At 39.3% G+C, this 15742-nt stretch overlaps 1 protein-coding gene across 50 annotated transcripts in view; it reads left to right on the top strand.

Moving 5' to 3' along the window:
• Abi3bp (ABI family member 3 binding protein) overlaps positions 1-15742 on the top strand; it is a 216700-nt gene that overhangs the window by 41289 nt on the left and 159669 nt on the right. For all 50 annotated transcript variants that reach the window (XR_015633414.1, XR_015633415.1, XR_015633413.1 and 47 more), the window contains exon 2: positions 11925-12104. Coding sequence is in view for 31 of the 50 variants with exons in the window: in XM_087577309.1 (XP_087433435.1) it covers positions 11925-12104 (180 nt within the window). In the remaining 19 variants the exon portion in view is untranslated. The remainder of the gene's footprint in view (positions 1-11924; positions 12105-15742) is intronic.

Genomic DNA, 15742 nt, shown 5'->3' with positions numbered 1-15742 from the left:
CAGGGATGGTGATTCCCCTAGAAGTTCTTTTATTGTTGAGAATAGTTTTCACTGTCCAGGGTTAGTAATGAAGGTGAGTTGGAATTCTTAGAAACACAGAGTCATTTAACTGAGTAAAATGAAATTGCTTTGGGGAACAGAGTAGACTGAGTTGTAAGTAATACAGTCTTCAGCCCGTGTCAATAGAGACAATTAAGTGCCAATTGCTTTATTTTCATTTAGCGTTTGGCTAAGAGTAGAACTGAGACTAGCCAATTCGAACAGCACATTTGATTTTCAGGGACTTGGAGCGGTTGAGTGTCATTAAGTTGTCAAACGTAAGATGTCTTCAGTGCCTTTCATTTGAAAGTGTTCTGTTTAAATAAGGTCCTGAACACTTTAGCTGCTTGTGTTAAGGAAGTGAAGGGCAGTGTTTTTACCACTTTACTTTTATGTGGTCCACAGGGGCCCTATAGGATCTAACTCTGCAACTCAGTTCTATTCTCCTTGACCCAGTCTCTCCAGACAACTCAATAACAGCAACCACTCTGCCTTCAACAACTCTGCTCATGGGGTGTCTTATGGTGAAGAACACTGTTCCAGCCCTTCCTTCCCTGCACACCCCTGTGGTTTGGCTGATTAATTCCTAACCATTCACTGGATGCACTGTCCCCTCAGGCCACAGCAATTGCTTATTGGTGGAAGACAGGACCATCTCAGTGGTATAATCTTGGATTTCTATCCTGGTGTTCTCATGTGTCTATTTCCCTCTACCAATGGATTGCTTTGTTAGACCCACCATTTTGTCAGCATCTTGGTTTCTACTACCCACTGGACTTTATTATCTCAATCCCAATTCCTCCAGTCTGTTGTGTCTCTTAGCTTAATTTATGCCACATAGGAACTTCCATGTTTTGTATCTTCCATGAATAATTCTCTTAATACCTAAAGGAAATATCATTTCTTTATTTCAAATGTAGATTTTTCTCTTAGTAGTAGAAGGAGTAAGATTTCTTTCAGAATATGTGTTCTACATGTGAGACGAAGAAAACCATAAACTTTTCCACACTAGAAACCTGAGTTCTAAGGGAACGTATAACTTATTCACGCAATTTAAAAGTCAAGATGATGTTTTCTTTTTCAAATGGTTTCATTCAGTTACATCTTTTGCTAACATTTAAAAAATGTTAAAAAATTCTATTTTGAGCCAAAGCTTGAGTCATGTCCACCTTTCAAAACTGAGAAATTTTAATAATGCGAGACCAGTAGGAAATGATGCCAAGCCTCAGGCTTTCGATTCCTTACCTGCAACATTTCAAATGCTACAGTAACCAAAACTGTAGCAGATGTTAGGAATAAGACACACACATATTACATTTGTTTGTGAATTTAAAATTTTACATTTTATTAATAATTTTAAAAATTGTTTAGACGTTTGAATTATGTTAGTTTTTACTATGAAAAAGAAAAAAGAAACAAGGCATTAAAATAGCAATTTTAATCTCAAACCAGAATTTACTATCTCAACCAGAAGAATCTCAAAGGTAGCCTTTGGATACTGAGGCCAAAGATTGCATCAAATGCCGCTTTTAAGTATATACAACACTAAAATTAATCTTTCTAGAATTGATTAATTTGGAGATAAAGAAATGAATAATTAATATGGACTAAAACAGCCTTGAAACCAAAATAACTAGAAAATGAAAGACAAAATAACAGGTCAACGCTTTAGCCTACACTTCAGCTATTGCTAAGGACACCAGTGCTTGTTGGATTGCTTTATAAAAGCAAATCGGAGTTATTACATGTTAAAATAATTATTGAAATAAACTTAGTCAAAAGAAAGGAGTCCCAAGTCTTCATTTAATGCTATTGTAACAGGATATCACAGACTGTGTAACGTTTATCTCAGAATCCTTTCTATTTCTTTTTCGTCAGGAAGATGAGACTCCATTATTATAGAGTCAATGCACAATGAACTTTCTTAAACACCCCCTAAGGCTCATGGCCTGTTTGCTTTATCCATGAGGTGAATTTCTTATGCCCTAACGACAGTTCAGCCACTTCCGCTAGCCCAAGGAAAACTTATAATACTGTGAAATGAGAAGGCACTCTTGTCAACACTGGGTATTTATGAACTAAGTGCACTGTAAACAATTCATGAAGATAGGCATGAGTGGCTGAAAAACAATGGCAGGCCCAGGAACCGCCTTGTTCTCGCTCCATCTCATGCTTTTATTTGACACTTAAAAAAGAAAAGAAAGAAAAAAATCCGATTATTAAAGACAGTTTTGTGACTGGTTGGTGATGATTTTTTTTTTCATGAATGATGGCAATGTTTCATTGCTACTGAGTAAATCCCATTTATTCCTTAGAACAGTGTCTTCACAGTAGTGCTGTTGAGTCTTCTGCATGCAGGGGTTCTTTTAATATTAGTGGTGTGATTTTTTTTCTTTGGGGGATGAAAATTATTTTATAGCTAATTTGGAGTCACTTGAATTAAAACGAGAAAGGAACATCTTTGGAAAGTCAACCGAATAGATTATGTGGGCAAAAAAAGGAGAATGAGTTGTCTGTAGCCTATTGATGTATTCCCTTAACAACATCAACAACAAGAACAAGAACAACAACAACAACAACTAGAGTGTTTTTTAAAATCTCAAAGAATCTGCAAGTTTTCTAAGTGATTTTCAGCTTTTGTATGTGCTTGGAATTTTGTTAAATGCTGGGAAATACTCTTCTTGGGCTCTGAGTCTCTGATTGGATTTGTTGGACTAATAGACACTTAAATTAGAAGCTGATTTGATTCCCAAATTATCAAACACATTACTTTTGTCTGTTTTCCAAAATTATAGCTCTCAGAAACCATAATTCAGAGAATTTCTTCAAAAGAGCTAGGAGGTAGTTAGGGGAAGGAAAGAAGGATGTGTAGATATAATTACTATGCATTATATACGTACGTGTTTGTGTGTGTGTGTGTGTGTGTGTGTGTGTGTGTGTGTGTAAATGTAGCAGAGTTGTGGTTGAGGTCCTTTTTTCTCATGATTTTATCTATAAATGGAGTTTTGTAAAAAGTGATTTGAGGCTTATGAGCTTTGTTTTTGATGCATCCGAATTTTAAAGAAAAATAGTTCTCAACTGGGCAAAGATTAAAACAGAGACTGAAGGAACGCCCATTCAGAGCCTGCCCCACAGGTGGCCCATACATATACAGCCACCCAATTAGACAAGATGGATGAAGCAAAGAAGTGCAGACCAACAGGAGCCGGATGTAGATCGCTCCTGAGAGACACAGCCAGAATACAGCAAATACAGAGGCGAATGCCAGCAGCAAACCACTGAACTGAGAATAGGACCCCCGTTGAAGGAATCAGAGAAAGAACTGGAAGAGCTTGAAGGGGCTCGAGACCCCATATGTACAACAATGCCAAGCAACCAGAGCTTCCAGGGACTAAGCCACTACCTAAAGACTATACATGGACTGACCCTGGACTCTGACCTCATAGGTAGCAATGAATATCCTAGTAAGAGCACCAGTGGAAGGGGAAGCCCTGGGTCCTGCTAAGACTGAATCCCCAGTGAACTAGACTGGGGGGGGGAGGGCGGCAATGGGGGGAGGGTTGGGAGGGGAACACGCATAAGGAAGGGGAGGGGGGAGGGGGATGTTTGCCCGGATACCGGGAAAGGGAATAACACTCGAAATGTATATAAGAAATACTCAAGTTAATAAAAAAAAATAAAATGTAAAAAAAAAATAGTTCTCAACTGGAGCAGAGGCTACCCCAAAACCTGCTGCCTGTACATGAGATATGTTCTAGTTGGGCTGCTTTGTCTGGCCTCAGTGGGAAAGAAAGCATGTAGCCTAATAGAGATCTGAAGTGCCAGAGTTGGGGGATACCCAGGGGGCCCCCCACCTACTCAGAGAAGGGAGGGGGTTGGGGGAAGGATTGGGGAGGCAGACAGAGAGGGGCATTGAGTAGGATATAAAGTACATAAGTAAAAAATAAATTAATAACAAAACAAAAACAAAACAACAATAAAACCTACATATTTAAAACAATTACAAAGATTTACAAGTTTTTAAATGGTACAAAAGTATCACAAACTGGCCTTGACACCTGCATTCCTCTTAGTTTCTCACTATGTCGTCTCACATGGTGATGCCAAGAGTCAAGAATTTTTGTGACTTGCTGACTGAGGGGACATTTTCTTTGTACATCTTTTCTTTTAGCTGCATTTGATAAGTCCTTCTACTGTGGCTATACTTGTATTGACTCTATCAGTCATGGCAGACTCAATTTACCTAGTTGTCAGCCCAATGTTCTGGAATCCAGCCATTGCATTCAAAGTCGTCGTTAGTAGCAAGTATCTAGTAGCTAGAGAATGGTGGGGATTGAAAATGGGATCAGCAAATGTGCATATGTCATGGAGACTGGGTAAGTAGCAATAACCAGAAATGTATCTGCATTTCACAGGCTATGGAGTTCAGCCTCAAGGCGCTGCTGTGTAGACAGGACTTCCTGCTGTCTCAGAACATGTGAGACCACCAGAGGGCAGCCGTGTAGGATCCGGCAGAGCTCACCTTTAGATAGCCGCACTACTGCAGTCGAGTGGGAGTTAATCTCCCACTGGGTCCCACACCCTGTGGTGTTTTCAGTGGGGCTTAGGTTTCTGCATGTGTTTCAGAGGAGATGAAACTGGTCAAACCAGAGCCTTCTCCATGGCAAATACAAACCATGTGTATATTTCTTGTCACTCAAAGACTTGCCCTCATATATAGCCAATAAATGGTTGTTGATCATACATATCTGTCCTCCCCACTGTCTCCCTCACCCTTTCCTCTCCAAACTGTCATTGTCCAGACTAAAGAGCAGCTTTATTATAGTCGGATCAAAGGCTCATGTGTGAGTGAGACCATCTACATCTCAGGATAGGAGGCCCCATAGGAGCAATAGTTTGTTGATGTGGAGAGTCATCTATGAAAGGTAATTTTCCTCCCGTGCTCTCAGTTGGGTTATAATCCAGGCCATGCAGCTATGTCTCCCTTGGTAAAACTATTAACATTGCTGAATGGCATTGCGGTGTCAGCACTGGCAGGTTTGGTCTATCATTCATTCCTCTTGAGTCACCAAATGGCAAAGTGTTGGCCCGAGCGGTCAAAACACTGGGGATTCTGACCTAGGTGGAAACTGGCTGCTTTAACTGAAGTGGGACCCATTTTTACCACAGCTGGGCAAACATAGAAAGTGTTCCATTAGGAGGAAAACATTTTCCCCTTCAGACTTTGGACATTGCTGGATTCAAACATTATAAATTTAATAGCAAACATCTTCTGGATATTTGGTTATGAATAACAAGCTGGCTCCTTAGAGGCATGTCCTTAGGGATCACTCAGGGGCATTTGTGTGCACAGAGGACTCCAGGTGAACAAGTGTGTGTTTCTAAGTTCTAAGAGTTCGTGTTGCCTATGGGAACCCATTCCTCATCTGCTGGCTCATCAAATGCCATCCTATTTTGTCTCAGAACTGGGATAATGAGAGAGTATAGCTTATGATGCCTACAAATAGATCAGCATGGATGAGTAAATTCAAAATTTGAGGGGTTTTTTTTGTTTATTTTTTTAAATTTAAAGACCCTGTTCTCTGGTACTGGGGATGTTTATGAGGCTCATGGGATTTTATCACAATAATTTTCTCTCTAATCTTTACAGTGTCATTTTTTCCTTAGAGTTACCAACATCTTTCTTTACAAGTCCATTGTATTTTAATTGTGTTTTCATATTTGTATTGTTAAGTCACATGTAAGGTTGCTCTGTGACTGTCTCGGGTACTGTGTGCTGTTGTTAATTCATCTCCTGAACACCGTGAACTCTTTAACTTCACTGTCCCTGTTTATATCTCTGCTTCAACATGTGTTTTACATATATGGTGAGCAAGCTTCATTTGTAAGTTAGGGTTCACAGTGTCCAGAGTGTTTGTTCTCAGCGCACTAGTCCAGGCGTGCTGCCGCCAGCATCCTTCTACTTAAAAATTACAAAGAACTTTCCAGACAACAACTCTGGGAATGTTTATAAGATTATAACTGTTTATAACCACAGTTTTGTACATGCACGCATGCACACATACATGCACGCATGCACGTACACGTGCTCGCATGCACACACACACACACACACACACACACACACACACACACACACACAATCCATAGAGGTAATTGAATTCCACTCACCCCCTCGTTGAGGTACAGTCTCATACCATGGCAGAAGAGACCTAGTTTTTCCTCATTTCCATAACTACTTCATTTAGATTGTACTGTTCATGGAAGCTCAGTTAAATGTCTGGCTATTTCAGAACTGGCGAAAGCAATTTAAATAACATTGGATATTATTTAATTAATAGTTCCATTAAATCTTTGTACTCTCCTTAAATTATTGAACCGAAATGACTTTTTGTCTTTATGTAAAATTTCCACCAGGGAGCTAGAGAGAATGCTCAGGGCTTAACAACCCTACTCTCTGGGCCTCAGTTTGATTCTCAGTACCCACACGCTGGCTCACAACTGTCTTTTAACTCCAGTTTTGGGAATTTAGGCATCCTCCTCTAGTCTCTGTGGGCACCAGGCTTGCACATACAGCCATGTAGGCAAAATACTCCTACACATAAAGTAAAACAAAGCTTTTTAAACGTTTTCCCACTAGCATCCTTGGCTTTTAGATTATTGGCACGAAGGGCCTGCCATCTACCACAGAGGAGCAGAGGGGAGTGAAGAATTGTCTCACAGCCTTTGCCTCCCTAGTCACTCTGTGGATAGTGCAGAAAAATTACCAAAACTTTAAATGCATTTCTTTGTCTTGTGAAACCAGAACAGAGAGAATCAATTGAGCAGCAAACTTTTATTCCATGATCTGAGTTTCAATCCTTAAAAAAACAAGGCAAATGGTAAATTATTGCCAAGGCCCAAGTTCACATTATGGTTGGTACATCTTAGCACGAGAACTTACCTGAATACAATCTATGCTCTCAATTACATATAATGTCACACATTTACTTAATAAAAATACAAGATGGGATGTCTTGATAGCTCACTAATATTCTGTGTTTGTAAGACATTGGAATGTTTTAATAGAGTGCATTTGAAAGTGCTTTCTGAGAAAACTCAATTTAGAGTGTGTGTGTGTGTGTGTGTGTGTGTGTGTGTGTGTGTGTGTGAGAGAGAGAGAGAGAGAGTGTGTGTATTGAGTGATAATAATACTAGACACTAATAAAGCTTGCTCTACCCATGCTGTGATGGCAACGTGGCAAGGTGGCATGGTAGAATAAAGCGTCAGCCTGGCTTTGCAGACATAGGTAATTTGTTTTTCCTAATCACATCCAGTTGTATGAATGAGACATGGTTTGTTTATCCTCTCAGCCACTGGTGGATTTTGGATTTGTTTCCAGTTTAACGGTGCTTTGAACGTTCTCATACATGTTTCACATAGACATGTTTTCGTCTCTCCTATGTGCAACAGCTAAGGATGAAATTGCTGGGCTCTTTGGTAACTTTTCAACCCTTCTCCAGCTAACACTCACAATCAAGACATAAGAGACCTCCAAATTGTACCTGATATATCATTGATTTATTGCTACTTTTATTTTAGCCATTTCACATCATTGCAGTTTTAATTTTTATTTCCCTTTGATTAATGGTACTGATGGAGAAATGGTAAATTACGACTTGCTCATAGTAGGACAATGCACATCTATGTCCACTTACTTGTATGGTGTCTACAGTTTCTCTTCTCCTTCTCCACATCCCCCCCTTCCAGTGTGTGTGTGTTTTGTGTGTGTGTGTGTGTCTGTTTGTCCCTGTATGTCTATGCATTTGTATGTGTGGTATATGTCTGTGTGTATTGGTACACACTTGTACCATGGGAATACCCATTGTATACATATGTATAGGCATGTAGAAGCTAGAGGATGATGTCTGGTATCTGCGTCTATCATTTTCTGCCATCTTCCCTTGGAACAGTGTTTCTTCCTAAATTTAGAGTTTGTGGCTATACTGCCTGAAAAAGCAAACATCAGTGATCTTCCTCCCGTCTTAAGAATTTCATCATCTTGACTAGCATGATATCAACAAGCTTCGCTATATTGAATAATACTTGGAAAGTATAAGATATCTTTATGAGAGACTAGATGTGAAAGGGATTTTACCAAATGTATTTTAATGTTTATTTCTTTTTCTGAGATCTGTGATTGGATGGCTGTAATGGCTTTGCTGCTTTTGACCCAAGCATGGGTTTTGTTGGTGGTGCTTTGGTTTGTTGTTACTGCTTGTTTTGGTGTTGCTTGATCTCTGGTGCCCTTTCTATAACTGAGCTTTATCCCAGGCCAAACTTCCTTTGCAGAACTTAAACCCATCCACGGCTCTGGCAGCCGTGCAGCCTCCCTCCTTTGGTTGTTCTGGTGACCCAGAGTTCTTTGAGCTGACTGTGCTATCTCTTCCTTTTGTCTGGTTTGCCAATCTCGCCCCATGTTTTTAACACATTTACTTACCTTTAAGATTTAAAAGTGGGCTAGTTTTAATTTTGCTTCGGAGGACATGTTATTTACTTGTTTTTAGAATTGCACAATGCTTTGAAATATTTAGCGATATTGTAGGGTGTTGCAAATAGAGGGTTAGAAACCACTGTCATGGTTCCAAGAATGTACTGTGCCAATGTTCGGCTTTTCCAAAATTTATTAACTTATTAATTTTCTAAAATATATTTTTGTTTTTCTCTCTCATGCAATAAAATTTTCTTCCTGTAGCCTTTTCTTCTCCGTACTCCTGACCATCTTTGGGTAATATATTTGTTGTTTATTTATGTGTTATTTTGGTGAAGGTCGTATTGTAGTATGTTATATTCTGTTTTCATTATTTGCCAGAAATGTAACTATGACTAAATGCTGAAAGATAACTTTTATTACATGAAGGAGCTTTAAACCATCAGGCGTGTCCAACTAGTGACCGTATGTCCACATGTGGTCAAAGATATCTATGAATCCAGACCAGCTCAAAATCATAAACTCATTTAAATAAAGCATTGTGAAATTTTTGTAACTTGATTACATGGTTTTTGAGTGTCTACTTCATAAATGACATTATATTTGTGTTTAAATGTTGAACATTAATGATAGGATCAAACCATAACAATTCATAATAAAGATTACTTGTCATTAAACATTAAAATTATTGTGTGATACACAGAGATATAAGCCCTAGATATCAGAGCATTGTCCAGAAGTATAAAGAATCATTGAATACTAATATAAACAATAGTGTCAGGGATTGGTCCTTGCCCATGGAATGGGTCTCAAAAGGTTGTTTTTTGTTTTGTTTTGTTTTGTTTTGTTTTGTTTTGTTAATATCCTCTCCGAAGAATACTGCAAGCAGCCTGGCTGTGTTTCAACTTTTTGTGAGAACTGACAACCATCTAAAGCAGGAAAATGTGTTCTTGACTTACAGGTCACCTATTCTACTGAGAAAAAAGGCATAATCCTGGATGTAGGAACATTGACTAAACGGGGAAATTGAATTGGACAAGATTTATTTTTCTAAATTATATAACATTTAATTAAAAACTGGTGAAATTAAGACAAACCAAAGCCTTCAACGTGCAGCCCATAGCTTGACCACTACTCCTAACTCCGCTGAGTAATAGCAGTGTCCTTGGTGAGAATAAGGTCAGGCTAATCCAGGCAACAAGAACCTTGAGACTGAGTTTTGACCCTACAGTAAACAAAGGGATGGGTGCCATGACAGCATCCAGTGCCACTGCCTTCATTAGAAGAACTAAACTAGGTAAACTGGGAAGTTCCTTCCTTCAATTTTCAATAAGTCACTCAGTGTCTTAGTTAGGGTTTTAGTGCTGTGAACAGACACTGTGACCAAGGCAACTCTTATAGAACAACATCTAATTGGGGCTGGCTTACAGGTTCAGAGATTCAGTCCATCATCATCAAGGCAGGAACATGGTAGCATCCAGGCAGGCATGGTGCAGGCAAAGCTGAGAGTTCTACATCTTCATCTGAAGGCTGCTATAAGGAGACTAACTTCCAGGCAGCTAGGATGAGGGTTTTAAGCTCCCACCCACAATAACACACACACCTATCCCAACAAGGTCCTACCTCCTAATAGTGCCACTCCCTGGGCCAAACATATTCAAACTACCACACTCAATGTCTATGGTTTTCAATAACCAAGAATAAAAATGTTTGTAAAATCATTTGTTTGGGGGAAGTGGAAAGTAATATGCACACATAGGACTTATCCTCCTGGCTGCTGAGGTGATCCACTAGCGTAGCTCTCCTGAAGGGAATACTTTTCTTCTTTCAAAGGCTTAACGCAATTCTTTTATGTACCTGTGTTAGTTAGCTTCTTGTCGCCATGACAAATACCCAAAAGAAGTATATTAAAAGGAAGCAGGGTTTACTTTGGTTTATGCTTTGATAGGTTTCAGTGCATCATAGAGCAACGTTGTTCACCAAGAAGCAGAGAGACAGGGTGGGGCCAGAAACAAGATGAAACTTTCTAGAGCATGCCCCTAGTGTCCTTTTCCCTCCACATAGGTCCCGCCTTCTGCTTTCTACCATTTCCAATTAATGTCACCCTGTTACAAATCACTCAAAGGATTAATCTACAGATGAAACTGAAGTTCTCATGATCTACCCTCAGTGATTTGATCCACCAACCAGGGACCAAACATTTAACTTGCAAGGTCTCAGAAAAACATTTTCCACACAAAGCCTTACAGTCCTACATTGATCAAGACTGTTCAGAATCACTTGGGCTGAGTTACAATAAAATCTTCGGTGTGACTATTGAGGGCTCATGCTGTACTGATGTGGTGGTTAGTATTTATTCAACCTATGACTTTGGTAAATGAGAAACAGAATGTGAATTCTTTAATCAGTAAAGGCAGTCTCCTAAAAGGACAAAAATATTTGCAGAATGAAGAGAAAACCCATGACCCTAATCTTTCAAGGCACGCGCGTCTTATAATTCAGAAATTTGAGTCACCTGAGAAAAATATTTGACTATATTTTATATAACTTCATGAATGAGGCCTTGGCCAGCAAGCATCATTTAAATAGGCATGGATCCTTAATGAAACAAATTAACAGGGGACTAAAGAACACATGGTGGTCTGGAGAGATCTGCTGCAGTGGCTAAGAGGATTTCATGCCTTTATAGAGGACCAGAGTTTATTTCTCAGCACATACGTGTTAGTTCTCAACCACAGGTAGTTCCAGTTCTGGGGATCTGACACCCTATTTCTGTTTTCAAGGGTTCTTGCATGCAATATCGCCCATTTCAGCACCTCAGCAAGCCCTATACCAGAAACCTTCCTTCTTCCTCCATACCTTGCTCTATTAGTTGCCAAAACCTGAGGGTAAAGGTCTGAGGAGCATCCCAAGGATGGTGAGATGGTTCAAGGTACATTGGCTAAATTTTACCAATAAGGAACTTCAGCTTCTTGCACCATATCTCTATTTCTATCTCTATATCTATCTATCTATCTATCTATCTATCTATCTATCTATCTATCTATCTATCTATAGATCTTTATATCTATATATATTGAATATTCTGGCCTACTTTGGAAAAAATGAGCCCCCTCACTCCCACGCAACACCTCCCCCATACTCACCCCTTCAGTAACAAACTACCAAGAAGTAGACCTCTCAATATTTTGATTTTTATTTTAGTCTGCTTTATACGCTATTAAGCACATTTTCCTTGATTTTAATCAATTGTCAATTGTCAGTCAATGTTCTGGTCACCTGATCATACTAAGCCGAAGAGATCGCATTTGTCCCATGAGTAGCGCCCCCAGCAGTCAAGGGCTGCTGAGTGCTGGTGGCTGCAGTATGAGAGGAGGGGTGAAATCGGGCACTTACCTATGTTTCTATGATCAGGTAAAAAGCCAAGCCTGAAAGTGCACATCAATACCACCAGCGACTCCGTCCTCTTGAAGTTCCTGCGTCCAAATCCGAACGTAAAGCTGGAAGGATTCCTCCTGGGATATGGCAGCAACGTGTCTCCAAACCAGTATTTCCCTCTTCCCACAGAAGGAAAATTCACGGAGGCTGTGGTTGGTAAGGTGTTTGGGGACGGGACTCAGGGTTGGGTGGCAAGAAGTAACATCTGCGACAAGACGTCCAAACACGGAAGATGAGAAACATTTCTTCTACATCCTTGGCTGGCTCAGTGTAGCAACACAAATCACCTTTGTAACTGCAACCCTAGGGCCCAAGTTCTTTATACTAAAGGTTTTTATTGCACAAAGAAATAATCGTCTTAACAGCCATTGAACCTGTAACCCCTCCCCACCTAATTGAATATATAAGGGAAAGAAATAGCTGAGATCCTGGGGTTAGACCTTGTGGCATTGCTTATATGAACAATTTTCCTTCTGTCGTCTTTAATTTCTTATGGTAGAGGATGACAACTGTAGGTTTTGGGTTATCCTCTCATTAGATCTTTTCCTTAGAAAGAAAAGGAAAACATATTACACTTTAAAAATTTTTTAAACAATTTTAAATTAATCCAAACAAGGAGATTAAAGCTCAATTTGGATTATAAAACTGTGCATCTCTTTGAAAATATTTTGATGATGTAAAATTGGAGTTTTCAGGATGCAAGCCATCTTCTCACTTTCTCTGTGAAAAGAATTGTAAATAAAACCCTTTCACAGGATTAGATGACTTGGAAAGCAGGATTCATTGCTAGAATTTTGAAAGTCTAGGATGAGATTCACATTTTCCCCCTGCTAAGATGTTGCTTAAGAGGCTGTCTCTGAACTTTAGAAGTTTAATCCCATGTGTTCAAGCACTTTATATTGGCTCTTGCACGCGTAGCAAGAATACCAAGATGAATTGATTTTGTCCTTTTGCCTATTGCTTTTCCCGGAGAACTCTCTGCTGCTCCTTCCATAATGCTATCCAAGAGATAATATTATTAATTAGTAAGTAACTAAAGATAATGTTGTTAATTAGTGAGTAACTCGATTTTACATAATAAAACCACTTTAAAGTGACCCTAAGAGTTTGTTACCCTTGAGCTCTGAGAATTAGGCAGTTGTGACAAGTATGATAACAAATTCCATGAAGAACGTGAATGTTCCAAATATTCCTTGGTATATATTCAATCTCACTATGAACAGCGCCCAGAATACCCTCACATAGTCTACTCCCCCTTGACAGTGAGTGTTAGCATTAACATTGTATTTTTGATAGACCTTTTATTTGGTTATTTAAATAGAGAATGTGGTCATTTGTTAGCTTTCTTTATAGCCAGTGAAAGAATTAAATATTAAAATGGTAGAAGCCAATTTACTAATTAAAAGTTGTGTAGAAAACTAAACAGGATTTTCAGCTTAAACACTCCAACCTTTCATTGTTTTAATAAAGACAGTTGATCAAATAGGCTGGGGACCCCTTATTTTATTATTTTCGTCCCCAGAGTTTGATTGTGTAAATTTCCAACATCAAGGGAGAGAATGCTGATGGCTGACAGTGCCATCATTGTGCTAACGTCCTATGTGCTTATGCTTACTGCTCTTTAGAGTTTTTTTTAAATATTTTTTCTTTCTTTTTTATTGGATATTTTAAATTTACATTTCAAATGTTATTCCCTTTCCAAGAGATGCACTTTTAAAATCAAGTATGCATCTCTAGCAAAGGAGAAATATTTTAATAATCCCATGCCTTTATTATATTATTGCAATATATTATTGCAACTGATCCTACAGTATCATCTAATACCTAGTCCACACTTAAAATTTCTCATGTGGTCTTACAACCGTCTTTTTAGCCCTGATCTGTTCGAATCACTGTCTAAATAAAGTCCACAAAATATATTAGATTATGGATTTTAAATATCTTCCTTTTCTCTTAGACTATCACTGGAATATAGGGAAATTGGAATATCTATTGGGTGGGCTGTCCACAGCCTGCATTTAACTGGCTGTTCCTGCCGTGTGCTTTTCTTTGTGGTACAGAAGATAGCCTATTGGAGAATAGAGACAACCTGCATGCTAGATAGGATTTACAGTATCCCAAGTTCTCTAGACCAGACAGGTTTTCCTAAAGACGACTTTCGTGTCCATCTGTAAGGATGTGACAAGAGTTTGGCCTTGCAATTTGTCAGACAGCTTCTGGCCAGGTGCTAATCTTGCAAGGCTTAGATAGTTGCCTATCAATGAGCATCCATGCAGTTCAGAATCTACCCAGGCCAGAGATATGATTCGGACCCTGTTCTTTAGACCTTGACATTAGCGAAAGTGCTCCCTGAGTATCAATGAGAATATGCAAGTCCATATGGTTTGGTAGAACTGCTTTGTTTTTGAATCATCTTTTAGACTTCAGGATGAAGAACAGACGTTCCTCGCACTGTTCTACTTAAAGCATCCTTAGTATATTTATTAGGGGTTTCAATATGTCGAATGTTCTCTAGTCCCATGGATGCTACGAAAAATAGAAGCTACGTAATAATATAAAGGGAAACCATTCCACATCTGGAGATGCCGTAACATCTAGTGTATTTGCAGGGTGATCTGGAGTTTTTAACCAGTCACCTCTACTCAATGGAGAATTCCTAGGTGTTTTGTTAATCCATTTTAGGAGTAACTGAGACTGCAGAGACATTGGTGTCCTTAGGAGATGCTCACCGTCTTCCTAGTCTCGAGATCCACGCAGCAGCAGAAGGGCGTAGGCTGGGATCTACATGAAAGTGTACCCAAATGTTAAGGAGGGTATTTGTTAAGGACAAGTATATGCTCTAGTTAGCCTGTGTCTGCTGCCAATCCTTTCCAATGGCTATGATTAGCACCTTTGACCTTCACAGAGGACCAAGGTCTCCAAGAATAAGGAAGATAACATCCAGTCCCCAGATATTTAGTTTCAGGGTGTGTGGTTTGATTAACTAAGGAAATGTATTATCATTTTGAAGAAATTTCAGGAGGCCAAATTGAAGAATAACTTTAATGGCCAGCATTGTACTATAACCTGGTAACTGGAAGGGAGCGAAAAAGACCAGAATAGAGGAACTTAGTGAACAGGCATTGATGTCTCTTGGCTTCAGGCTGCAGAAAATATTGTTCATATTTAAAGAAAGCATAAGAATTCTTATTCTTTATAGATGGGGTGTTTGTGGATTTCTGTGTCTAGGATGTCAATGTCCCTGATTGGGGTTTCATGGGGAGGTTTATAAGAATTGAATCATTGCTCCCATCTAGAATCTGGCTTAGCTTGTTTTGTTTTGTATTACTATCAATTATTTCTTTCTTCAGCTATGCTTCTCCCCCACAGAAAGCCAAAAATTTCCTTTTTAAATTTTTTTTCTTTTCTTTATTTTTATTGGATAATTTTTATTTACATTTCAAATGTTATTCCCTTTCCTGATTTCCTGGCCATAAGCCCCCTATCCCATCTCCCTCCCCTTCTTCTATAAGGGTGTTCCCCGTCCCCAACCACACCCCCTTCCCACCCGCCTTGATGTTCTCCTGCACTGGGAGGACCAGCCTTGGTAGGACCAAGGATTTCTCCTCCCATTGGTGCCCAACAAGGCCATCCTCTGCTACATATGAAGCTGGATCCATGAGTCTGTCCATGTGTATTCTTTTGGTAGTGTTTTAGTCTCTGGGAGCTCTGGTTGGTTGGTATTGTTGTTCTTATGGGGTTTCAAGCTCCTTCAGCTCCTTCAATCCTTTCTCTAACTCCTCCAATGGGGACCC

This window comes from Rattus norvegicus, chromosome 11 (assembly GCF_021556685.1).
Source record: "Rattus norvegicus strain SHRSP/BbbUtx chromosome 11, alternate assembly SHRSP_T2T, whole genome shotgun sequence".
Classification (NCBI taxonomy): domain Eukaryota; kingdom Metazoa; phylum Chordata; class Mammalia; order Rodentia; family Muridae; genus Rattus; species Rattus norvegicus.
This window is presented reverse-complemented; position numbering and strand designations above follow the sequence as displayed.